Source organism: Nelusetta ayraudi, unplaced genomic scaffold (assembly GCF_046127955.1).
Source record: "Nelusetta ayraudi isolate G7.1 ecotype Tasmania unplaced genomic scaffold, CSIRO-AGI_Nayr_v1 ptg000026l, whole genome shotgun sequence".
Classification (NCBI taxonomy): Eukaryota; Metazoa; Chordata; class Actinopteri; order Tetraodontiformes; family Monacanthidae; genus Nelusetta; species Nelusetta ayraudi.
In genome coordinates, this window is record NW_027466076.1 from 4,023,594 (window position 1) to 4,051,360 (window position 27,767).

The 27,767-nt window shown below is 43.7% G+C and overlaps 1 protein-coding gene across 3 annotated transcripts in view; it reads right to left on the reverse strand.

Moving 5' to 3' along the window:
- Positions 1-27,767, reverse strand: part of dcc (DCC netrin 1 receptor) — a 150,631-nt gene that overhangs the window by 12,291 nt on the left and 110,573 nt on the right. For 2 of the 3 annotated variants that reach the window (XM_076029189.1, XM_076029191.1), the window contains exons 13-25: positions 23,429-23,570; positions 21,645-21,755; positions 19,266-19,460; positions 17,511-17,606; positions 11,604-11,842; positions 10,388-10,526; positions 8,910-9,017; positions 8,063-8,257; positions 7,294-7,326; positions 5,619-5,684; positions 2,959-3,121; positions 2,396-2,619; positions 2,024-2,140 (exon numbers count right to left, since the gene is read on the reverse strand). In XM_076029189.1, coding sequence (XP_075885304.1) covers positions 2,024-2,140; positions 2,396-2,619; positions 2,959-3,121; positions 5,619-5,684; positions 7,294-7,326; positions 8,063-8,257; positions 8,910-9,017; positions 10,388-10,526; positions 11,604-11,842; positions 17,511-17,606; positions 19,266-19,460; positions 21,645-21,755; positions 23,429-23,570 — 1,828 coding nt within the window. The remainder of the gene's footprint in view (positions 1-2,023; positions 2,141-2,395; positions 2,620-2,958; positions 3,122-5,618; positions 5,685-7,293; positions 7,327-8,062; positions 8,258-8,909; positions 9,018-10,387; positions 10,527-11,603; positions 11,843-17,510; positions 17,607-19,265; positions 19,461-21,644; positions 21,756-23,428; positions 23,571-27,767) is intronic. The other variant, XM_076029190.1, reaches the window with a different exon arrangement.

Genomic DNA, 27,767 nt, shown 5'->3' on the forward strand with positions numbered 1-27,767 from the left:
AGCATTATTATTTTTTTCAATGTATTGTACAAAACATCATCATCAAGTACTTCACCAGTAATTCCAAATAAGATTAGATGCTACTTTTGTGTTGTATTGTGAGCAAATGCATTGTTTTTCATCACTTTTGATATTAATCTCTACCAAAATGTGACACACAAACCAGCAAAGAGGGAGGAAACTGGAAAGGCATGTGACAAAATAAATAAATGACACCGAGGCTGCAGAGGAAATAACCTGAAGATGCCATCAGTTTATTCCACATTAGCAGCAAATGGCAGCACAGCAGGCAGTAGTTTTATTCAGATACCCTGTTATTTTATATAAAATGAGCTAATTTACATTTTTATGAGGTGAACCATGGATATATGTGGCCTTGAGGCATGTGTGGGTGTTTGTATTGTGGTCATTTGAAAGTGAAGCAGCGTTTGATGACAGGAAATGCCCTGCTATGCACAAATCTGATCAATAACTGTATTGATGAGAAACACAGCATTAAGGCACAAAGGTTCAAAGGAGGTGAGTGCGTGTGTGTGTGTGTGTGTGTGTATAGGTGGGGGTGGAGGGGTGGTCAAACAAGATTGGAGGGAAATGTGACAGATGCTGAACATAAAAGATAAGCTGTTAATCTTTAATGTTAAGGAGGTCCTTAACGTAAATTTCCAGATTTAGTAAATTAATTTTTGTCGTCTAATTGCAACAATAAACAGGTTTGTTTGGTCACAAAAATCCTAGTTTGAGCTGCACAAGCCTTCCACGGCAAGCGTCTCTCTGACTCAGCCCGATGAGGCTGTTATCAACTAGAGATGGAGGAAGTGGAGAACAATCCAAACACTTTTGGTCAACCTCGGTATCAAAACAATATATCATGCACTTCCCAAAAGAATACAGCCCCTTTAATAAAAGCAATTACCAAGGTGAAGTTGAGTTTTCATTAAAAAGTGGACCTGGCTGAATTCAGGGACAGTGTCAACATGTTTAACCACTTGCATAAAATGACAAAACGCAACAAAAGCACACTTGAAATGACGGATAGCTAATAACGCTGTGCACAGCAGCTATTTAAACACAGGTTTGCGAGGTCGTTTACGCACTGTAACGACACACACTGTAACGACACACACTGTAACGACACACACTTGAGAGGAAATCTGAAATATGCTTTACGCCTCTTGTTCTTAAGGTTTTTTCTCTCTTCCCATTAGTTTTTGTGTCTATTTCCAAAGTTATCCTTCTCTCCAATGACCTCTGAGTCAGTCTGAAGGAACATACAGGCTAATTATCTCCGTGAGAAACTGTGTGTGTGTGTGTGTGTGTGTGTGTGTGTGTGTGTGTGTGTGTGTGTGTGTGTGTGTGTGTGAGAGAGCTTTGCCCAGCATGTGTGTTTTTCTCTTCCTCCACCCGAGCCTCTAGTCTTTGCATGGCTGCCCTGAGAGGAAAATTAAGAGGAAGAGCCGAGCGATGACACTGCCACTGGCTGGTCATGTGACAACCAGAGCTGCGTTCAAGTCATTGAAGCAAGTTTAGAGGACAAACAAACAGAAAACTTAAGAAGTTGCGTGACGGGAATGTCCAGGATTGCGAATGCATCCGTATGACTCGTGTTCAGTGACCACTGCTTCACACTTAGAGGTCAAGTGGTTACATGATTGCAGCGTCTGTCACGCTCTCGCTCCCCTCTCCTGAGCCTGCCAGTGAACTACGGTGGCCTGCGCACCCAAGCATGGATACCTCGTCCACCTTCTTCTTCGTTGGTTTATTTGAGGACGCCAGCGTTCAAGCTAAATACCAGGCAGCTGGATTGTCCACACCAGGCTTCCATAGAAATATGATGGTGCAAGATGGCAGCTAACTGGAAGCAAGCACCCTATTGTACAGTCAGTATCAGACTGTGAACCAAAATCTGGTGCATTCATTTTCATTTCAGCACCAATTTCTGTTTCTCGGAAGATGAAAACTATTCTCTTCTTTTTTTTTCTTTCTTCCCAAACAAAAACGAGAGAGATGTGGCTGTGCTACTTACGGGTGTTGCTCGGCTGCGAGTCCATAGGAATCATCATCTTGCCGCGTGTCCCTCTCCTGGCAGCCAGCGAGCGCTCCAGCGTGGAGATGCTGCTGGACGCTTCATCGCCATCTGCTCCTGGAACATCGCAACACAGCCACACATCCACACATCCACGCAGGAACATTTAACTTTCTTCATTAAACTGGGCAAAAAAAAAACTAAAGCAGCGTGTTGTTGTTTTCCCCACTGGGACTGAATATTTTAGCTCCTGTGAGTCAGAGCGCCTGCAGTTCGACAAATTGATCAAAACTGCTTGTTGAGTCAAGTGAAAAAGAAACATTCCATTGAGATGGTGAAGATCAGTCAGAGACATCAGGCTCGTGGCCGTACCCGAGTGGCTGCTCTTGCTGCCTATCTGGCTCTCTGATTGGCTGTGGGCGACCTGCGGCAGGTCCTGGCAGGACTGGATGGGCGAGCCGTGTCCGGAGGGGGCGACGCTCGGAGCTTTTTCCATGTTCTTCATTTCCATCTCTTCGTGGTGGATCCAAAGGTCAGGAGGTCGCAGGTCCTTCTGGCTGCCCTTCCTCTTGCTTGCGCTGTGGCTCGCTCTCTTCCTGCACGGAGGAGCGCGGGACAAAGAGTTTCAGCGGGCAAAGTTGGAAACACAAAGTAGGACCTGCGTGTTTAGGATTCATCATCCATCTGGATGCTTTGTTTCAGGTGGAGAAACAGCATCAGAGAAAGTTCCTCTCTGGTGTGAATTAGCATCAGTGAGGTCCATATCTGCTAACTGATGATTAATCAGCAGTTTTAAATATATATTGTGCTTTTTATCTGACAGTCACATTTTTTGGGGCTTTTGTTAACAAGGGCTGCATCAATCAATAAAAAAGACAAAATGATCAGGATGGACAAGAACATTGAGTTCCTGAAGGACAAACACTCAGTCGTACTTCCTCTGCTGGGCGGAGGAGCGGCGCGTGCAGATGAGCGCCACGATGACCACCACCACCACGGTGACGGCCCCCACCGACACCACCACCACCACCAGCAGGTTGCTGCTCTTCTGAGGCGTAGCGCTGCCGTGGGGGGGCCGCATCTGGCCAATGGGAGACTCTGGGGGAGGGAGAGAGAGAAGGAATAGCCATTTAGAAAGATAGATAGATAGTTAGACAGACAGATAGACTGATATAGATAGCTAGAGAGAGAGAGAGAGAGAGAGAGAGAGAGATCTAGCTAGCTAGCTGGCTAGCTAGTTAGATAGTTAGATAAACATAAATATATATATGTATATGTATAGACAGATAGATAGATAAGGGATAGATAAATAGATATAGACTGATATAGATAGCTACAGAGAGATATAGCTAGCTAGTTAGCTAGCAAGCTAGCTAGATATACATAAATAGAGAGATAGATAGACACTAGATAGATAGATAGATAGATAGATAGATAGATAGATAGATAGATAGATAGATCATATTACAACACATTCAAAGTGTGCACCACGTAGCTGATGTTGCTGCTGCCTGCACCACTGACAGGGTGCGTGCTTACTATTCAGTTCCAGGTGTAAAAGGGGGAAGAAGAGTGGAAGTCATTCAATGGACCAGAGGAGCAGTTAAGAGAGAAATATGAAACACTTACATGCAGTCTTGATGGCCGAGAGGCAGAAAGAAGGTGTCGGACATTGGAAAGGATGGAAGAGAGGTGAGGGTGGGAGTGGGAGAGGAGTGGCAAAGAGACGGGAGAATGGAGGGTTAAACAGAGACGGATGGAAGGAGAGTGGAATAATAATAGTGATGACTGAGAGTAGAAGGGTTACGTCCAGGGTTAACACTTCTACTCCAAGATGACCTGGATGACTGACAACCTTCACAGGCATAACGACGTGGAGGAACTTTTGCATTTCTCAACTCTTTCTACTCTGTGTATCTGTATTTTTCTGTCTGTTCTGATGCATACGCAAGTGAAAACCAAAAAACAAAAGCATTTTTTTTTTTGAAAAAAATAATTTCAATGACTTCAGGTACGCGTCTGTCGACAGCGCCACCCTCTGGAGAAAAACGAGTAGTGAGCCGTGTGTGTGCCGGCAGGAGGGACTCAGGGCTCTACGTCCACCTCTGTACGGACTCACACAGGACAAGAAGACGACAACAGTCAGTGCTGCACTACTGATACTGTCCAGAGGAAACACGCTCATTATTGGACTGATGGACTCGAGGTGGTTATCTCTCTCTCTCTACCCCCCCCACCCCTCTCTCTCTCTGTGGGCTTATCTCTCTCTCCAGTATGAAGGAGGAAGCTGCGGTTTGAAAGACAAAACACATGATGAGGTGATGGATGAAACTGACCACCACCCTCACGACCACCACCAACCGCCCTGCTGCAAAGCCAAAGGAGGGCGGAGGTCAGAGAGGACAGATTTATGATTCCCAGCGGCAGCAGCAGCAGCAGCAGCAGCAGTGCAAATGTTCATTGGTGCACACGCACACAGCCTCCAGTCCTGTATGAGCAGTGATTTACTGCATCACCTTTGACCTTTCTGGGGGGGGGGGGGGGTTGGGGGTGGGGCAGGATGTCCTCAGGCAGAAACCAAAGTGAATGGATATAGTGTGATTGTGATAGTAGTGTGATTGCAGTACAGCGCCGTCACTTTGGCTCTGAGAACATCAGCGGGCCTCAGTGCCAATACATTGACAAAGGAGGCTTGACTACATTCAATACATTCTATTCTATTCTATTCTACATGCACACATATACAACTGGTATTAGTGTTGTGGTATCGGCGTGTATTTTACAAGGACAACTCAACTCTCAACAGAGTCCTCAACTCAATACCGATACCAGTATCGGTACCGATACCCAGGTAGGGTATCGGTATCGGTGCGTCCTCATTTACGATTATTTATTCTAGGTTGTCATCACTTCCTCTTCTTTATTGGAAGGGATTTTGAGCAGATATCTTTGCACATGCAACGTTTATCAGTTTCTATAGAAAAACACGGATGGATTAGAGTGCAAGGTAGAGATACACAACAATGTGCATCACTTGGACCGAGCAAATGTTTTTCCATGATGGAAATGCTGCTTTCAGGACAACAACAAGCGTTAATCCGTCACGTTCCTGCGTTGTTGCTTCGGCTCACGATGTTAATCAGGGTCATGTGACCAGCGCCGCATACATTTCATTCTTTATTCCCAAATAAGAGAGCATTACTCTCTCCTCCCTGCCGGGACTGACTGATGACTGAGAGAACCTTTCCAATTCATATTCCTCCTGCCAGCGGTGGTGCAGCAACAACAAACACGGTGCTGCGCCCGACAGACAGCGAATCAGTGAGTCGTGTCGAGTCGCGTTAGGACTCGGTGATTCATTAAAGAGAGTTCAGACACGAGCGGCGCTCACAGACGACTGTGCCGCCGCGATAATCTGATGATGCTGCACTTTGACTTTCAAACGCGCGCGCACACGCGCATGCATAAAATACCATGGAGGCTCCCAGGAGATTGTTGTATCATTACAGTATCAGGGTTTCAATAATGAGCCCGAGAGCTACTGAACCGTTCCAGAGACGCGGCCAAGTGGAAGAGTTGCGCAAGCGTGACTTACCGTTGATGCTGCTCCTGTCAATCAGGTTGGAGTCAGGAGGCCAGTAGGCGTGGTCGCCCCCTCGACCTGCCACAAGAGGAAAACCACCAAAAGAAATTGAAAAGTGTGGACGTCCGTGAGATAAAAAGGCCGATGTGTTTTTTATTTTTCAGAATGAATGGAGGCATCAGAGGGAAATATTCATCCTTGCGAGATGGTATGTTGAAGAAGCACTTCAGACACTTGGAGCATGTGCAGTTTCCCCTCCCCCGAGAATGCTGCTCATCATCAGGTTTCATCCAGCTGACAGGGCTACTGACACTCGGTACAGATGTGCGGCACGGCGGGAGCCGAGAGCTCGATATCTCACTCAAAGCAACTTCAATGGACTCGTAGACGGCGACAGGCGGGAATAAAAACTGTCAATCTTTTTGATCGCCGGGCAATTAAACTATCACATGGGGCCGTGGCTCCACCCATGACCTATCTCGTTTCAATTTTTAATACTCGCCGTCAACTTCATGCATTTCTTTGGATAGGTATAAATTGCATATAGCGACACTCATCATGGTGTTTGCATGTTCTCCCTGCGTCTGAACCTGCGTTTCCATGACTCCCAGAATTGCGCAAAATCTAAATATCGCAACAAAAAAAAAAAAAAGAAACCAAAAAAAAAAAACTTGTGATGGAAACAGCTAAACTTGGAAAAACCTCTCAAGTACGGCTAAAAGGTTCTGACGCACTCATGAGGTGGTTTTTCCACACGTATCCATACAGAGGTATATTGCAAAAGCGTCATGGAAACACTTTTTCCGCACGTCAGCGGACGTGACGTACGGGGGTCACGTGACCAGTTGACTTCAAGTGAAAACGGCCCATTCTCGACAGCAAACAAACTCAAAACAAAAGCTAACGAAATTCTTGGAAATCTCGCGGGACGAGATTTTATGAGAATCACGGCTTATGCGCTTCACACCATTCAACGGAAACGCCTGCAGTTCGCAATTGTACTTTGTGCACAATTGTACGAAATTGTTGAAATATCGCTTTCATTTTGTGAAAAACTGTAACGCAAACGCAGCTAGCGTTAGCGCCAGAGTAGCAGGGCCGACGGTTTCCCTCCGCTCTCTCTCTCTCTCTCTCTCTCTCGCACTTGTTTATTACAGCTCAAATTTAATGTAGCTGCGTTGGCACGTTTGTCCATTCATACTGTAGCCCGGATCGGCAACAGGGAAACAAGGTCCGATAGCGAGCTGCACACAATGACAGACAATAGGCCGACAAATAAATGGAGCAATTGAATGTCGAGGCTGAAAATGAACTCCAGCTCCAGCTGCAGTACGAGCACGACATCCAACAGCTGTCTATACTAAATGCATTGCTTACATTATCTGTTCAGAAGCACCATAGGATGTCACCTCCTGCATTCATTTTGCATTCGATAGTGTCATCCTTGGTGTATATACATAGCGGGATTTGCCAACTCTATCTGCTGGCCTGCTGGGCTGCCTGACGCTCTCTTGCTGAGCTCTGATGTTTACAGTGTCTATTACTGCAGGGAATATGGAGCGATAGATACAAGACTCACCGAAATGTGCTTTGTTGTTTGTGTCGGGGCCGGGGGGGGAGGGAAACACGCACGCACGCGCACACTCACACAAACACATAATACACAGTTATCAGTGGGGGACTGTACCTTGATCATTGGCCATCTTGTCTGGATGCTCCACTGAAAGTGACACAGACGATTAGCAGAACTCTTAAGCAAACAACAACAGTCAATTACACTACTGTACTTTGCACTACTGCACAAACAGTCATTTCTCCAGACTTATTACCCACTACTTCCTTGCATCGCTGTCAATTACCTCCCTGCACTCATGTACATATACTGCAAATATCAAAATCACTGTATGTGACCAAATTCAGATAAATCCCATCTTTATATTCTGAACCTGATATATTCTGTACATGCTTATGCCGATTCATTTATACTTGCAGTTTATAGCAACATTTCAATTATTCATTTGCAATATATGTATGTATGTGTGTGTGTATATATATATATATGTATGTATATATATATGTATATATATATATACATATATATATATATATATATAACATTTAGCATGTGTGCAATATGAAGTTATTTTATATATATATATATATATATATGTGTGTGTTTGTCCTTCAGTATGCACACACACACACACACACACACACACACACACACACACACACAATAAACACAAATAATGGATTGGATTCGAACTGCATTTCGTTGCTCTGTACTTGTGACAGTAAAGTTGAATCTAATCTAATCAACAAATGAAATATCCCCTGAACCCCGACAGACACCTCATCCACTGGTGCACACACACACACACACACACACACACACACAGACACAGACACAGACACACACACACACACACAAGCAGGCACACCAGGTCAGCACAGACCTTTAGCTGTCCTGAAATGGATGGCCTCTGAGAGCGGCCCCACCCCTTTGGCGTTCTTGGCCTGAATGCGAAAGTAGTAGACTGTGTCGAGGTTCAGATCCACCACCTGATGAGTTAGCCGGTCGCCGCTGATAGCCTCCATCACCCAGTCGTCGATGGGCATGTTTTTATCCAGCGTGTAGTACAGAATGTAACCTGCCAGAGGAGGAAGAAGGAGCAGCATGAACGAGGATGGAAAAAAAAACAATGGAAAGATTGATAGTTTTCAATGAACAATACATATATGTATATATATACACATATATATTTTACAGTCTCAGCCAATCCTTGTTGGTTGTGATGGAATGTGTGTGTATTTACGGTTTTATGTTACAGATATATTTAACATTAGGGTGAGATAGCTTGTGAATGGGATTTTTTTTTAAAATTTTTTTTATAGATGTTAAATGTGAGACGTGATGTTACAAAGTTACAAAAAGGCGACGCCTAAAGAGACAATTTATTGTTTGAGCGTATACGTTTACGGCTGCTATTTGTGCCTGTTGTGTGGGAGCTTCTGCCTGGCAGCAGCAGGACGAACGCGTCCTCCAGGACTCGGCAGGAGCAGCACAGCTCGTTAAAACAGACGCCTTTACAGCTGCCTTGATGGCTCCGAGGGAGAGAAACACTGTGTGTGTGTTTGCAACTGTGTGTGCCAGTGCGTACTTATGTGTGCATGAACTCTTAAATAGTGTGTTGCTCTAATGGGGGGTGTGCATGTCATTTTTCACCCGGTAAAGTCTAAGCAATGACAAAAAGAAATGAGAGTTTTGATAGATTGAAACGGTTGTTTTTTCCGGTACGTCACCTGTGATTCGTCCGTTGGCCTCCATCGGTGGCTGCCAGCTGATCAGAATAGCGCGCGGCCGTCCTTCACGGCTGATCACAGTCAGATCTTTAGGGGAGGAACTCGGAGCTGCCGGTGAGGAAGCAGGAGAGGAGGACAGAGCGTGTTAGAGGTGGTGGGACGGTGCAGTGGAGGAGAGGAGTACTGCAGCTTCTGTCCTGGCCCCGGTTGACGGTTGCACACCCGTCATGTCAACCCAGAACCGGCCTGCTCTCTGTCGTTTGAGCTGAACATCTACAATCTTCACAATCTAAAGAAAACAATGATTCTCAAATGTACAAAAGTGATAGTGAGAACAAATGGGGTGATAAAGAAATAGGATAGAAAGCCCACAATGGAGAAATTTGCATAATTACAGCAACACAATGTAGTGCAAAACAGGAGGAAAATTATAACAATTAAAAAGAAACAAAAATGAAATGAAACATTTATGAAGTAAGAAAGGAAGCTTTTATGAACGGAAATATCTGATCAATAATGTCTGGAACTGGGTGATGTCCTCTGATTTGACTTAAATCTCTATGCATGTCACCCAGGAGTCGCATATTATTTGGGAAACTCTGTTACATTATTCTACACCACCATTTAATTTCAATCAATCAAAATTAATTTCATTGTACAGTTCACCGTTCACAATGACAACAAATACCTTTTCAGGTGATGCAGCGCCTATCTTCCCACAATCTTGAATTTAGCATTATTTAGCGCAGCAATTTTAGCATTCTCCAGCAGATTTCTTATTCCAGAAACCTGCTCGGTGTCAAAACCATTGCATAACCTAGGTTTTGTTTTTCCCACTCCTGTTATCAGGAGTTGTTTTTTTCACCTCAGCCAACACGATGGAAACTAAGTAGCAGTCAGTCAAAGTTCTGTATGATGTCTACGTTGCGCAAGTGATTAAAGACGAGTTTCAATTTGCACACTCGGACGAGCTGTGGGCAGCGCCTGTTCCCAGGGCCTGGGCTAATGAAACTGCTTGTTAAAATGTGAGGCGCTGCGCTACCAGAAATCAAGACGTTGCAGCTGAGCCTGTTAGCGATGCTGGCAACCGGTGTGTAAACACACAAGATGTGCTTCACGTAAAAATGGCAGTTTTGAATGAAGGAGTTGGTGAGGTCGGCTCAGCCTAGTTTGCATCATGATTCAACAACCGGAGGGCAATACATAATTTAGCCCTAGCTGGTGAATTAATATTGCTCAGACTAAGCACAAACTGCTCTGCTCACACATCAGGAAACTTACTTCATGGTTTTATTGGAAACAGCCAGCAGTTATTTCTTGACACCCAGAACCTCCTACAGCACTCGTCAAGGCACCCAAAGCGCTTCACATTGAAGCCATCATCCACTGACACCACATCCACACTGGTGGTGGTGGTGGTGGTGGTGGTGGTGGTGGTGAGCTCCATGTGTAGCCACAGCTGACCTGCTCAGACCTACCTGCTTCGTACGTGGTGGCGTGCGCCGTCATACTCCAAGTGCTGGACTTTCGGCCTTTGGTCACCATGACGGCAAACTCGTACATTGTGTTTGGTTTGAGGCCGATGACAGTGTGGCTGAGCGCTGTGGTGTCTGCAGACTGGAAACACGAGAATTTCAATCCATCCGTCCGTCCATCAACTTTTATTTGCACAGAGCCAAATCACATCCAGAGGTGTCTCGAAGCGCTTTGGACGGTCAGAATTTCTCCTCCTTCTTCCCCAACTGTGGTTCATTTGTGTGAGCTGACTCTCCATCCAGGCACAGTTACAGTTAGTGTGTTCAGAAAATTGAAAGCATGTCAGATAAATTTCTTTAAAAAAAAAAAAATAAAAAAAAAAAATCCTGTTTACAAAGTAAAGAGATTTAATTAATGCCGCCTCAATGATTGTTGCCCTCTTTAAGATCAAAAGAGATCAGTTCATCTCTCAGATCTCATGATTTTCTCTACACTATTGTGAATATACAGGTACTACCCATAAAATTAGAATATCCTGAAAAGCTTGCTGTATTTCTGCAATTCAACTTAAAAGGTGAATTTGACATATTATATAAAGGAATAATATGCAAATCAATATATTTCAATTTTTTATTTCGTTGGATTTTGCTGATCAGGTCTTGCAGCTTAAAAAAAACCCCTCAAATTTTATAATAATTTTCTGAGTTTGTGGGTTTGTGGTTTTAATAAGCTGAAAATCTTAATCAGCAAAGTGACAACAAGGAACTGCTTGAGATGTCAATTTGCGTGTAATGGCTCAATACAATTTGTTGCTTTCATCTTTTATGTTAAATTGCCAAAAATAAAACAACTTTTACTTGATATTCTCATTTTTCAGGTAGTACCTGTAATACATATATCATAGTTTTAGAATGGATTCAAAACCATTAACGGTGGTGCGCCAAGGTGTATTTCAGAGGTTTTAACCAAGTCCTTCTGATGATGAGCTGTGAGGTCTTCAAAGACTGTCCTTCACAATGTGCTCTGACCAAGTGTCTCCCACCCACCTCTGGAATAATAACCTTCCAGGGATGATTGATAAAGCTCACACGATTTTATCATCTAGCCCTTGAATTATAAAAGTAAAAAAAAACAACAACCTGTAAATCATGTACTGTGGCTGGATTTTCCAAATTGTCTGTAGTATTTTATGCTACTGTCGACTGTCTTTCTGATTACCTTGTATTTCCCACTGGTGGAGTAGCTGGTCTTCCACTTCACAGAGTAGTAGCGCACCTCAGACGCCTTCTGGTTCTTGGTCATGGAGTTGTCAGCCCAGGAGACACGGACCGAGTCAGAGGACAGAGCCACGGCTTGCACCCCCACAGGGGGAATCATGGGAGTGCTGGTGTCTGGCATGGGAGTGGGGTATTTATCAAAAAGATGGAAAAGGTCATCCTCAGATGGGTCTATGGGGTCTGAGAGGTGGCCGTTAGCAGGGTTTGTGGCAAATTAATGAAATCCCACGATGCGCCGATGTATGATAATGAGTGTTTGCATGAAAAATGAGTGGCATTTTTGAGTATTTTTTCCCCCCGAGTTAAAAGGACAAAAGGGATAAAAAAAAAAAAATAAATAATAGAGAAAGCGTGCAGGTTTTTGAAAGGAACATGCAACAAGCAGGAAGAGTCGATGAATGAGGAACAGAGAAAAGAAGAGAAGACAAAAGGTAAGACAGTGACATCGTAAGAAGTCAGTCAAAGAGGAAGTAAAGTCTCGGATCCACAAAGGAGGGTTTTGAATTGTTTTAAATCAAGCTCATCGTGAGCAGTTTGAGTGGGAATAACTCACAGCTCACCGCTGAGCATCTGAGATGTTGCAACGAGCCGATTTGTTTTGACTACAAGCAAATATTGTTTCACAGGAAATATACATTTTCCTGAAGTGAACACAATAGGAGATAAATACCTAAACATTTCGGTTTGTCAGAATAAACAGAGGATTCAGAATCCTTACGTACACAAACCCCTTTGTGGATCAGAGTGACAAGAGAATCAGAGCTTATGCTGCTGTCACGGGCTTTCAATAGATTAGATCGGGAGCCGGGATTGAAAAACATCCAACAAACATCTTTTTTTGTTTCAATTGTTTTTTTTTAAAAATCAATTACAGCTTTAGGGACTTGCAGCGTCTGAGCTCCCCCAAAGGATGTATGGAGCTGTGTCACTGCTCAAATTGGCATTTACAGCTGGAAGAGCACGAGAAGGCAGCAGAACACGAGACACGCGCTAGCGCAAGCGCTAGCGGAGGCAGCCGCAGCCGCAGCCGCAGCGAGCAGAGAGAAACACAGCGATGAGTCAAAGATAAAAGGCTGCGTTGATTCCAGCTCGGAGCCTCTGATACTCCGCTAGTTCAACCTACTGCAGGCATCGAGACGCTAAGTGGCACACACAGTTAAAAATACACACACACACACACACACACACACACACATTTGTTTTGAACTTGCTGTTTTCTGGTTCACTGCAAAGTCAGCGACATGAACTTGAACTTTTTTTTTTTTTCCCCCACTGCATTTAATGAAAAACAGCCGGCGGGGAGATTTGTAACGCAGAGCGATCTCTCCGACGCTGTTACACATCGTTTCACTACCTGCGTGAAAACATCGCTAAGTTCTAGTTGGCTAACATGAGTCAAGCAAACACTGTTGATGTATTTCATAAACAAATAAAAGCATAGAAAAATGATCAGAGGTGGGAAGAAACAAAGTGCAAATACTTTGTGACTGCACTCATTTCTGGTCTTTTATCATGTGAGCATCCGTTTCCACCTGCTCAGACTGACTGCTTGGACCATAGACTGCACTTCACTGGTGATGGAGACTGACTTGAGATCAAAGGTTCAGTGCTACAGCCTATTAAAAACCTGGTTTACATCCCGGCTCTAATTAAACAGCCTTTCATGGTTAATTCCCCCCACTCCCCTACATACACTTCAGATCTTAAGAAAACTGCATTTCTCTTTGAGTCCTCTTGCTTCTTGCTGGTTCAGTCACATGACCTCTAGCATAAACCCAGTGAACCTGACGCCTCGTGGCTCTTAAAGTGCTACCGACTCAGACTGGATCACACAGGTCAAGCGGCGGCATGGAGTCTCTGCCTGGGGAGACGCAAGGGCGACTGTTGAAAGCCACAAAACAAACTGTAAATCTCCAGCGGCAGCAGCTTCAGGTTGGCAGACTGTCATTGTGACTTGAATAGATTTAAAATAGAACATCCTCTCCTGTCACACCCTTACAGCAGCAGCAGCAGCAGCAGTCTCAACTAGACACCGGGTAGGATGGGGACACGCTACACAACATTATGACCTTTCCAATGTTGCAGCAAACAAATCCAGGCTCCTCACACCAGGCAACATTGTGTCTGGTGTATCAGTGAACTTAAGTGAACTTAGTGTAAATCTTGTTTGTTTTTTTTTTGGCTGACAACCCAGTCACCATTTATCGCAATATCTGACTCAACATTATTATAATCACTAGTTTATTTTTTACATTGTTTTTAGTGCTGCAACAGTGTAGTTTTGGGATCAATAACGTTCATCTATTCTATTCTATTCTATTCTATTCCATTCTATTCTATTCTATTCTGATCCAGCTGTGGTTTCCGTGCACCTCGGCTGTAATAGGTGGATATTTGTGTTATTTGAGTTGTTTGCTTTCCTGTAATTTCAAATCAGTCCTGTAATTCTGTTCTGCCCTCTGGGATCAACAGTGGGACTTTCACCTCTGGCACTGGTGCTTTTCAGACGAACCCAACAGAAAACTCCTCTGACAACAACAAACCGAAATTAAACAGAATTAAAGGTCCAGTGGGCAAAATTTGGCTTGGTTTATGATTTTTATAATGGCATAAAGCTGAACATACTGCCCATAAATACATTAATAAAAGTGAAAACTCTCAGTAAAAGTCATTTGGTTTTCCTACCCCTTAGAACGGCTCTCACATATATAACAATATACATAGAGCACCAGCATGTTTTAAGGAAGCCCGATATTCAAGGAAGCACGAAAGGAAAAACAAAAGGAAGAAATCTGAAATGTGGCTGACAGCGCGTTTCATATTTCATATCTAGGACACAGTCATAGGGGCTTCCTTAAAAAAATTGACACACTGGACCTTTAACGCCGCTTAAATCTCCGTTTTGTTTTCATTCCGATGCTCAGCCGGAACTCCAAGGAGGCGCTGTTGCCGACGTGCCACACGCCGGTCCAGTTCTCTTTAATTCTAAATCCCCTCGCAATTAATTATAGATGGTCTCACGCGCAAATCTTCTCACTGCACTTCTCTTGAATAAACGAGGAGCGACTCGACTTGCTAGCGGCCCGCGGACCTTGAAGATGAGAGGAGCGCATCCTGTTGTGTCTGCAGTGTAAACGAGACCACAGAGGGAATCAACACTGACATCTAATGTGCTGGCATTGAGGTGAGATGTACAGCTTGAGGGAGTAACACAGACAGAGAGAATGATGAGGGCGAGAGAGGCAGACGGAGGGAGGGATGGAGCGAGGGAGCGAGGGAGGGAGGGAGGAGGGGAGATTGATGAAACGGTGTTTGGGGCTGCAGGGCCGAGCTGCAGCCGCCGCCGCCGCCGCCGCCGCCGTTTGTGCTGAAACTGGTCTTCTAGCATTACAATAAGGCCTCCGACCGGACAGAATACTGATGAGCGCAGAGGACACGCCCCCCCACCCCACCCACCATTACTGCCCGCACTCCTCTTTCATCACTCCTTCTCCTCCCTGGAATAAAGGCAGGAGCTCTCTTCTCCCTGCGCTCTCACTCTGTCTTTTTATCAATTTTCCATACTTCACCTCTTCAGTCCTTTACCTCCGTCCTCTCTGGAACTTTGCATTCCATCTTTTTCTTTTTTACTTTTATTTGTAAAAAAAAAAAAAAAAAAAAAAGAGAGAGAGGAAAAAAAAGATAAAAAAAAGAAGTCAGGCACTCGTATTTTCTCTCAACCTCAATTTTCTCTTCCTTCACCCATGCTGTCATCTTCTGTCCTCCCCCTTGGTGCTCCAGTGGAGGTTGATTACACTGTCGCGTGGTGATTGGTTGGCGAGGGGCAGTATATTAACTGAGATCCCGACGTTAAAAAGTCGTCTTTTAAAGTCCTCGTCAAAAAAAAGAGCGAAAGAATTTGACCCGTCCTTTACAGTCGCTGCGTTTCCATTAGCCCGAGAGATGCGCAAAACCTAAATATCGCAAGAAGAAACTGGTCGTGGAAACGCCCAAACTTCGAAAAACCTCTCAAATATCGGCAAAATATCGGAAAGCTTCACGGATTCATCGGAAAGCCATCGGCAACACCTTCAAATCGCAATTGTACTTTGTGGAAATACTGCTTTTATTTTGCGAAAAACTGTCCTGGAAAGCCCGCTACTACAACTACTACGCTGTACTGCGTGTTTTACAGAGTGTATCTGTGCGAGTGTTATTACAATTTAATAACACAGTTTCCAGTCGAGCGCCGTGAAAAACTTATCCTAAAGTTTACTTACGTATTTTGTTTAATTTAAACTACATAAAACTACAACCTCAGATTTCTATTTCGGTCGCTGTTTTCGGGCCGCAAGACCAGCAAGTTCTGGTGAAACATTTTCCTTGAGGAAATTTTCAATCCGAAGTGAGTGTAGCGACGGGGAAGTTTAAAAACTATGATAGCATCACGGCAGATTTTAAAATTTTTATAGCCATAATAAAGGATTCATATCGACTGGGGGCTTTGGACGAGGCAGTGGAGGGACAGCTGTTTAATTCATGAGATGAAACCTGGCTGAGAATTGGATAACTTTCATTTATCTCACTTCTGCAGCCCGCAGTCAGGCAGGGAGGCTAATGAGCCTTCTGCACTCACACGCCAGCATGTGAGCACACGCACCATCCTAATTAGAATGGTTCCTTGACGCGCGCAAAAAGACAAAATAAAAATAAAAATCCTACATACATGTTCGTTTCTGTACAGTTTCATGTGATTCCACTAATGTGGCTCAACATTACAGGCCTGCGAGATGCTTACAATAATGGGCTGTAACCCTGAGCCTGGCGCCTTTCTGTGTGGATTTTGCATGGTCTCTCTGTGTCGGCATATTAATTAAAGGGCCAACACAGGGAAACAAACAGGACTATTTATTATGGGCAATTAGCCTAATGTGCATGTCTGTGGACCATGGTACGAAGCTGCAGGACCTGGAACACCCTTGTAAAAAAAAGATAAGGAGGCCAATCAAAGTCCACTCAGCAAGGCTCTGCTTTGCGATCAAATTATTGCCGAAACAACTTTTGTGAGTATCTTCACATCTTCCTATTTCCAGGCCAGTTGAACCAAAGATATCATTGTGTGATCTTCGTTCAAAGGATTTTAAATGTCTTGTCTTTCCTACATAGTTCTCTACATTATTCCCCTCTGTGGTTGATTCCTTCATGTATTTGACCTGTGTGTCATTGCATTCCCCTTCCGAGTGTTCAGGCTGTGGTCCCCTTTCCCTTCAGTGCCAGAGAGTCTCGTCAGTTTGACAGAATTCCATTTTGTTCCATGTAACTTTCATTGTTTATGACCTTTTCTGTCTCCCTGGTTCTCCTGAATGCCTGCTGAGCCTTTTGGCGCCTCAGCTTTGCAACTGAGGATACAGTTAAATTAAGTTTTAAATTTGGACTGATAACAGCTAAGAGTTTGTGATGGAAAAGCTGACAAGAGAACAGCATTTCAACACCTCCACGCCAATGGCCGTTTCATGCATTGGCATCAGCTACTGGCTGCTACTGGCCACTACTGCCAATGCTACTGGCTGCTAATAGCCGCTAAGACCAATGCTACTGTAGACTGGTATAGCAGCATTTTATAATAGCCACTGGGTCATGGTGGATGGATCACTTGCTGTGGAAATTAACAGTTGTATCAGATTTATGGTACAGGTGTTGTTTTGTCGCACCATCCAATGATGATCCAGTTGTAGCACAGAGAAAATAGAGAGCGTAGCGACCGATAACACGTAAAAAAAATTGCACTTGCAACCATTGTGTAGTTAAATAAAATGTAACTTTTGTTTCACGTGCCTGTGTCTTACCAGTCACTTGTATACAACCATACCTGTCAGAGATCGAGTGACGGCACTTTCATAGAGAGGAACCCCTTCTCCAGCATTGTTGAATGCCTTCAGGGAGATCACGTAATGTGAGCTCGGCTCTGGAAAGACAGAATGAGATAAAAGACATGGAGAGACAGAAAGCAAGTCAGTGAAAGAAAGAAAGAAAGAAAACAAGATCCGCTACGTTACGCTCGTATCATAAGTTGTTGTTATTAGGAGCTATAGATAAACTGAATGCATTAAAGGTACAGTGTGTAATATTTGGGGATTTTGATATGAAACAGCGACATCAAGTGGTCAAACTTTAGATTGCAGCAATCATTCACTCACCGTCCCCTCTCCTGAGCTTGCCAGTGAACTACAGTGGCCTGCACACCCAAACCTGGATACCTCGTCCACCTTATTCTTCTTCGTTGGTTTATTTGAGGACACCAGCGTTCAAGCAAATTGCAAAACGCACTGTCATGCAGCTGGATTGTCCACACCAGGCTTCCTTAGAAATCTGGTGGTGCTGACGGCAGCTAACCGGGAGCAAGACCCTTAATCTATGGATATTCTTACACACACTGGACCTTTAAAGGTCTCCCAGCTTCCTGGTTCAATCGAGACGCAGGCTTCCAGCGTCACCTACCTGATATCATTGCGATAGCAGGAGCGGTGACTGCAGAGCCGCGGCCTGATTACCATGCAGGGCTCATCTCTGGGCGAGTGGCGGCTCTTGATGGGACAAGCCGCACGTCTCCTCTGCGTGGTGTCAAACCCTCGCATCAGCTCAACAAACACCGCTGCTTTGCTCCCCAGACACTTTGCCAAATGAATTAATGATTGCCATGAATTATAAATGTCATGTACATATGTGAGCCTGCTCCCTAGTGTGCATGCAACACCGTGGCTGGGTTTTGTCGTTTTATTTTTTTTTATATTACATTTTCGTCATGATGCTTGAGATGGGAATTTTCATCTGCCTCTTTAAAAAAAAAAAAAAACCCAATCAATTTGTTATTGTCTTCTTTGGCATGCAAATTGCCGGTTTCAGTCGCTGGGGAGTTGTTTTAAGATTTCCACCTGAAGCTGCGTTCTTATTAAATTCCTTTAAAGAATGATTCACAATTAAATGGGGGATTTTTATCATTGTAATGAATTAATGTGGCACGGAAGCCCCCGTGTCAATATCAGCCCTTTTCCGAGAGCAGCAGCTAGGTTTGCTTTAGATAACAATATAAGAATACTGCTGTTCATATGTACATTGGACATGCAAATTTATCCAATTAAAAAATTGGGGAAATTTTAAGTGCCCCTTTTTTCTGTGAGATACTTGTCTGAGGCCTAAAACTTATTTCTACAAGGACTTCAATACAGCTGCCTTGAAAGGTACAGTATGTCATTTTTATATTGGTAAAAACTTAATATTTATAACTGTATATATAATATATATGTATATATATATATATATTATATATGTTGGTATTTAGGGTGAACACTAGCGTCCTCAAATAAACCAACAAAGAAGAAGAAGGTGGATGAGATATCCAGGTTTGGGTTCGCAGGCCACCGTAGTTCAATGGCAAGCTCAGGAGGGGGAGAGAGAGTGAAAAATGCTCCAATCTGAAATGGAACCACTTGATGTCGCTGTTTCTTCTGCAAAAACTCTCCAAATATTAGACACTGGACCTTGAAGTTGGAAATTTCCCCAATTTTAGCGGACGTCACCCAACTGGAAGTCATATGATTATCATTATTATTATGATTATTATTACCGAGGTTTTCGATGGAGTAGTATCTCTGTTTGCTGTCCACACGCACTGTCTCCGCATAGGGACTTCCCACGCCGTAGCCTATGATGTATCCCCGAACGAGGATGCTGGGGCTGAGGGGCGGAGTCCAGGACATGATGATGCTGTTGGGCAGCGGCCTGACGTGCAGCGAGCTCGGCTGGTCGGGCACTTGACTCTCTGCAGGAGCACAAAGGAATAAAAGTAAAGTGTCAGACCAAAGTCACATGAAACTGAACAGAAGGCGCGGTGCTGCTCTGTGGCAGGCTGACCTCGGCTATTGGCACTAACCCTGTTAACAGACGCAGTGGCGGGTACTTAAAGCAATTGGGGCGAACAAACACTAACCCTGTTAGCTGCCTATTAGGCCCTAATAAGCCTTGACACTTTCTGTTATTCCACTGCGTCAGATTGGATCAGATTAGCGTCCCATCGGTCCTCAGGGGAAGACGCTTCATATCACTTTATTGAGTGATAATCCATTGAAATAAGATTTGCGTCTCTCTCTCTGTTCTGGCCTAGAAACTGTGTGTGTGTGTGTGTGTGTGTGTGTGTGTGTGTGTGTGTGTGTGTGTGTGTGTGTGTGGTTTTATCTCAGCAGTTTCTTGCTGACCAGAACAACCCTTTTCCTGTTTTTCCCCAGTTTAAAATTGAATCAGTTATTTAACCAAGGTTTTTTTTTTTTTTTTTTTTTAAAGTCCCTTGACATTTAATTTTGATTTGGTTATTTGATTTGTTTCACTGTTTCCCCAAACCAATTGTCAGTCCTTGAGTTGTACAAGAGATTTCAATTTGCAGTAGCCGCCAAACAAAAAAAAACAGATGATGGCTAAAATTAAATGTTCTTTGTCAAAAAGAAAGAAATGAATAAATTGCTCAGAGGTGCAAATTTTCTTTTTTCTGCTTGTATGATTTTAACAGCGCAAAGAAAAAAAAACAAAAACAACCTCTATAAATATTAAGCACAAGATGCAGATCTCTTTCACAGCAGTGTTTTTTGTTTTCCAATTTCACAATGGTTTACAGCTGTGACCCCGGGATTAAACTGCATCCATATGCATGGCCGAACGCTGCGTTTGCTCTGTGCTGCTTTGTCATCAGTCGACACCCAGCGGCTGCATTTCACAGCAGAGTGGAGCCCAGACAACAGAGCGGCTCCGCCGGACAGCTGGTGCCGTGCGGCTGCTTGAGATTGTGAGGTCGTTGAGGAATCTGTGTGTGTGATTGCTTGATGTATGGTTTCATGTAAAAAACCGAAGCAAAACCTCCTCCAGCTTTGTTTCACACTTCTGTGTGTCATGATTTCAGATTAAAGACTCCGGTTTCAATTCAATGTTTATTTTAAGCGACTATTCATAGTGATTTGCAAGTAAAATAACTGCTCTTGTTGGTGTGATGATTTATTTGAGAAACTTTTGCACACAATACTTAATGCACATCTATTCCGTACCGCTTTTAATGTTTAGCTGCTGTTTTAATGTGACTCGCTTTTGATTTCCTGATTTGTTTTGAACTAAAATCGATTCTAACCTCCACGTTTTCGCTTATTTTCCTCTAATCTACACTTGATTTAGCCGGTTTGTCTTGTCTTCCGTGTCAGAGAACCAGCCTCTACCTCTGCCACGTCTGTTTGTCTAGTCAGGTTTTGCATTTGCTTTGATACCCTGTGTTGTTTGGCTGGTCTATTGTCTTGTTGTTTTGATACTTTTCCTCTTCTGGGTCATCTTTTTGTTCCAAGTCTTCCAAAAGTTTTCATCCTTGCGAGAGATTTTCGGTCATTATTCTCGTTCGACTGCTTCCTCTCTCACAGTGATCTTTATTTGTTCGTTGTGATTACAGAACTCGCTAGGGTAGAACTTTGTCTCCGAGTCAAGGAACTGGGTTGAAGTCAAAGCCCAGTGATGACATGAACTTCTTGGTTGAGCTACACTTCTGCTGCAGTGGCATCTTTACTGCGTGTCATAGAAATATTGCTTTTATTTTGAAAAAAAACTCATGGAAACTCAGCTTCTGTCTCCAGTATCGCGTCAATTACGACTCCTTTATTTTCTCGTGTCCTCTCACTCACCAAACTAAACTGTGTTTGCCCTCGCTGCTCCTCCTCCTCCTCCTCCTCCTCCTCCCCCTCCCCCTCCCCTGAGGCAAATCAGGCCTCATTTATTCACCTCAGGATGCAGCCAATGAAATATTTATGCGCGTTGAGACACTAAAATATTTACTTGTTGTTATACCAATCATTACTATCTGTATTTCCTATCTCTTCCGTCTGCTACTCACAGCGACACACACACACACACACACACACACACACACACACACACACACACACACACACACACACACACACACACACACAGGCCTTACCGTCGAGGTCGTTCTCTGGTGTCTCAGCAGTGTACCACTCACTGGCCAGACCAGTTCCATTCACTGTCATGGCTGAGACCTGGAAACTGTACTGGCTGCCTTTTTCCAGACCTGTGAGGAACAGAAAAAAAGAATAAAAAAATAAAAAAAATAGATAAATTTGGTTGTTTTAGTCAACATCTATTGGTCCAGAGGTCACTGCTGTTGCAGCTTGCACTCACTGTTGCAGCGTTTTTGCACTTTCGTTCCTATTTGCACTGCTCTGTCCCAGTTTTAGACTTTTTTTAAAAACATACTTGTACTTTTTCTACTCTTTTGTACACGGCATGTTCATCGCAGACCGTGGGGCCGCTGAGTTACGCCATGTCGATGCTCTGTATGTGTTGCATGTATTGTAGGATTGACAATAAAGCTCTCTCGTACCTCGTAGGATTCAAGGTGCAAAGTTTCTGCAGTTAAATTGAAATTTCACAACAGCGCTGACTGTCCCCTACGGCCAGTTTACGCTGTTGTGACAAGATAAAAAAAATAAATGAATAAAAAATATGAACTTTTTAATCAATTTAGAAAATCCATGGTATAAAAAGTGCCAAAAAGTGTTCTCATTACAAGTTGAACGCTTATTCCCCAATGCTCATGTTCACTTCCGCTCACACCTTGCATGTTTTTCAACTAAGTTTTATGAGTGGTGCTTGAAATCTGCCCCAAAGAAATGGGTCACCCATTTAAAAAGACGATGATCCAGCAGCTGCAACAGGTTTCTGGAATGATTATGTTGCATTAAAACACTCCCGAATGCAAAACTGTTATGGGGGGGGGGGGGAGATTATTATTACTATTATGACATGGTTCCATCTGCAGTTCATTTGGAGCCATGTGTCTGGCGGACAGCCTGGAGATTCATTCTCCTCCTTGAAATGATGAAACGTTGTCCAGCCATAATAAAAACTGACCACACTGCAGAATTCAAAGTGCCCTTGTGTACAAAAACTGCAGCTGCTTCACGTTTTGTGTCTCAGCTCAACTCTGGCCTTGCTTCTGCCGCTTCCTCCTCTTCAAAAGACACTCAATAGCTTCATCAGACTTTTTTGTTGACAAGGTGAAAGTAATTTGTCAGATGAGAGATTTTCAAAATGGATCAACAAAAAGGACATTTGGGGAGTCGCCCGTTCTCGCAAGGTCATTTGGAAATGACGAAAAAACACTTTACAAGGCCCTTTTACATTAACTGCTGCAGTTTTATGATCTTATTCATCATCTTTATTCCGACTTCACCGTCTCTCTACACCAGAAGGGAGTCGCTGACGGGGTCGATCGCATTCAACACAAGCATAACTACCTGCTGCTGCTGGGGAGCGGAATCACGGTGCAGGAAAACACACGAGATAATCATCAGAGGAAATAATGAAAAAGAAGATCAGCTTCATTTCTGTCATGCACAAGCCAAATTGAAATAATAGCTGGTGGCAGTGTGAAGGCAAACACACACACGCACACGCACACACACACACACACACACACACAAAGCAAAACCTACTGAAACAAAGGCCCATGGTTTCAGCAGTATTGATAGTAAAAAAAACCTTCATGTTGTGACATTAGAGCTGAGCTACAATAGTGATTATTACATTGGCCCTATTGTATTATTTAAATACCAATTTTTATTCATCACTGACGTGCTAATGTGAGTTATACTGGCGGTGATTTCTCTTCAGATCCAGAATTACATTAAAGTGGATTCACTCCAAAATGCAATGAGGGCTTTGCATAGGCGGCAGTTTCACCTGTGAAGAGGTACCAGAAGTTGTTGGGTTCTATTGCCTCCTGGTCCCCGCGGCGACCCGTCTTCCTGTATTTGATCTTGTAGGCAGTGATGATGCCATTTTGCGTGCTGCGCGGAGGAGGCTGCCAGGACACCTTGATGCTCTGGAAGGACAAACACACAAGCAGCAGGCTGAGCAGGTGAGCTGCGAGTCGGAGAGCATCCACGCACCGCGCTGGGCTCCGCCCACTCAGGTAAAAACTGGGACCGATTAAGTTTGTTCTTTTTTGGGAGGAGGAGGAGGAGAAGAAGAAGAAGAAGAAGAAGAATGCCTTTGCATGGTACCAAAGCATATACAGCGCATAGAGAAGAATTATAAACGGGTGCAAAGAGTGGACATTAAAAAGAAATAAAGAAATAAAATATATACACAAGTTATTTACACATCTTAACTTGATGTTTCTGTGTCGCCAAAAATCTCAGCGATGCGGTGACACAGATCTTGAAATGAGCCAATCTGAGCGCTTTGCTGGCCATCACATGACACGACCAGTTTGGAAGCAGTGGAACCAAATGGGTTGAAAAATTCAGTTTGAACTCTGACTTCAAACAATCGACCTCCTTGCAGTCTGGCTGTCACTAGTTTGGCTAAAAGGAAGGAAAATGACCAAATCCAAATAAAGTACTTATTACTATGAGTATCATGAAACCTTTGCGGTCCATTTGAAGAAACTTGGAAGTGGGCCAGCCATCAGATTGGAATTATTTTTGAGTCACAATTTACAACTGCAACTGAGCGAGTGCACGTGCATCGGAGAAGCAATCAGCAGAGAGGCCTGTTGAATTTTTAGTGCCGTTTTAAATTGTGATCCGTGCGCCTTTTCTTGAATGTTAATAGCTTTATTTGCATATTAACGACCTCCTCCCTCTCTTTGTCCCACACACACACACCTACACTCGCACACGTGCAGATGCACAACAGATGTTTTCTCTGCCCCCCCCCCCCAACCCGGTGTGTGCTGCCGGCAGCCGCTCCGCTGCGACACTTTGGGGCAACACACGCGGGTGTGTGTTGGCTTTGCGCAACATAATTAAATGTAGATTAATGAAGTAGAAAGCGAAATGATTTAATCTAATTCATTGCTCTCGTGCTCCCTCCCTGTTGTGTCTCACCTCCTCTGTCTTTCCTGTCCTCCCACTTTAATCTTGTCACATACGTTGTTATTTGTCCTCTTCAGACAAAAAGTCACATTCCAGTCGCAGATCAAAAATACCGTTGCAAACGATGGAAGCACTTCAGGGTTCTGTAGCCACGCCAGGTCTTATCTGCGCGTGTGATATTTGGATATTTTCAAGAAGAAACAGCGACATCAAGTGGTTACATTTTACACTGCAGCGCTCTTTCACTAGCTGCGTTTCCGTGACAGCTTTTCGTAAAATAAATGAGATATTTCTAAAATTTTGACCAAGTGCAATTACGATGTGCAGGTGTTTCCCATGAATGGTGTGAAGCGCAGGAACCACAATTCTTGTAAAATCTCGTCCCGTTCGATTTTACGAGAATTACGTTTACTTTTGTTTGTTTGCTGTCAGGAATGGTGTTGGAAATGTTTTTTCTCTTTGATTACTTGTAAAAAAAAGTATTCCGTCTCCTCCTCCGTCCAAACTTAACGTGCCATTTTCCCTTGAAGTGTTTACATGACACTTTGGCGATATTCCTCTATTTGGATACATCTGAAAAACCTCCTCATGAGAGCGTCAAAACCTTTTAGCAATATGTGAGAGGTTTTTCCAAGTTGAGCTGTTTCCATCAACAGTTTTTTTTTATTGCCATATTTAGGTTTTGCGCAACTCTAGGTGTCATGGAAATGCAGCGAGTTAATAAATCCCCTTTGGGACTCCTTGCACTCCCTCCTTCTCCATCTTTATTTATGTATTTATGGGCTGTAATTTGAGCTCACGGTTTGGTTTAATTTAAGCTTTTAAAATATAAAAATCATAAATGGACACACGTTTTACGCTCTGGACCTTTGAATGTGATGGAGCAGTAAGGCAGCAGTTAGGACAGGTCTGTAAAACCCTCCTGCCTGCTTTACTTCCAGTCACAGCCACTCCATTTAGCACTGCAGGTCGGGTTAATTGGAAACTCTGGGTTAGGCTCGGTAAATTAGCTGTGAGTAAGTGTTCACTCACATTCACTCTGCTCACGCAGGGTAAGTGGTGCGACAAAACAGACTTGATTGGACCCACGTGGTCTAAATTTGGTCAAAATTATAGTTGGACATTTTTCGCGACTGTGTTACTCAAGCATGACTGATGTCAACACCTCGTCTCACGGCACTGTCAGTCAGTTACAATGGAGAAAAGGGAGATTGCAGACTGTATTTGACCTAAAACAATCGATGTCAAATTCACTTGAAGCGCCATTTCATTCCGTGCGTTGCTGAAGATTTATAAAGGATTAAAAATACATTTGATATTTGACTTTGTTCAGGTGTTCTGTGGTTTAAAAATAAAGAAATGCAAAATACGAAACACGCCCAGGCCGAAACGCCTCCACTGCGGACAGATATGTACCACACGAATACACACATCTGCTGCTGGAGTCGGTATCAGTGCACGGGCGCAGACTGCATGATGCTGTGTGCCTCTCCATCAGCTGTGGTGTAAGCCATTAGGCCAACCAACAGTTTAAATATGCAACCAGTGTGACTGTGACGAGGGCCACGGTGGAATTCATTAACATTTAGCCGCACCTGTTCCCTCCGCTGCTCCTCATCTTGCTAATTGATTACAACAGAACTGATTACTGCGGGGTGGGGGAGGAGGGGGGCGGGGGGCGGGGGAGGGGCCAGAGGATGAGAGGGACGAGGACAGCGAGGACAAAAAGAAGAAGAAGAAGAAGCGGCAAATATGCATGATATATACGTGAGCGGGAAAGAATAAATGAAGTAAATTTGAAATGAAATGGGGAAAGATAATACAAGCATGGAGTTTATAAAAACTGGAGTAATTGGCCTTTTGATTTTGGTTTGGTCTTGTATTGTTTTGTTGGTTGGGAAGGTGTGTGTTGTAAATGGTTAAAAAAATTTTTTTAAATAAAATCCCACTAAAAAAAGAGCTTGCATGCACTTCATTAACTAATTAAGCAATATGACAAGGTACAATTAGCTGGAAGGTCTCCATGGAAACGATGTCGAAAGCCAAAGGGAAGCCCCTATAGAGCCACATAAAGTCAAGCATTTCTTTTTTTTCCTATTTGCAAATCGGTCATTTGGACGGTGATTCAGGAGGTATGGAGAGCAGCTTGATCAAAGTGTTTGTGAAGGTCACCGTGTGCTGTGATGAGCCCTGAAATTAGATTTCCAAGCGTGTCTTGCTCTCCCTTCTTCTGCCCATAAAGACAAAGCAGGAGCTAAGCGGCGTCCTGCGTCACGCTCCGGTTCTGGATGGAACTTTTGAAAATAATTGAACGTTGATCCCTCGAACGCCTGGGCAGAAGGGAAAATGCAAAACGTGCAACATGTGTACACCAGAGAGCGCCGCTTGAACTGCAGTGGGTTCTGTTCAACGTAACACCTGTTCCCATTTAATCACACTCACACATTGGCAACCAGCTTCACCCCATGAGAAATCCACTTCCTGCCAATCAGCCTCAGAAAATGATCCTAGAGGGCAGCGTCATATTCTCTGTTCCAGAAATCCGACTTCTACTACGACGACTACTACTAATAATAATCATTGAGCGCTCCTCTCAATAAAACCATGTAACTGGAATGGAAGCAATCATTCCTTTTTCACACAGCGGACTCACTTGGGGTCCACAGTTGCAGCGCACCAAGAGCCTCACTTTTACTTCCCACTCTCACTGTATATGACTAGAGATTTTTACATTGCAAGTAATATCGATATTACTTTGGTATATTTTGCCAACGCCGAGCAGTTTGTATGATGTCATGGAGAGCATGGACAGGTAGGAATTAGTAGGACATGAAAGCAAACAAGGGCACGGGGGATTCTTGGTAGCTTTTGAACTTCCTAGTTTTATATCCAAGTTAAGTTTGTGATAGATTGTGTATCTGACTCACACTACTAACGTTACAATTTCCATTCAGCGACATGACCGGAATGGTGCCATAGCAAAAACCACCTGCATGGTGCCAATGTGTTTGCTGCTTTGTGCAAAACACATTTTGAAGTATTGTCTATATTTTGCACAATCCTTACATTTAGTCGTGATTTGATGATTGTCGCTATTTTTCCAATAGCTTTCTTTCTTTTAGCACAGCACAAACACAACGTGGAAGGGCAAGAAAAATTCAGAAGGAACAGAAGTTCTCAGAACACGAACCGCTACAGTC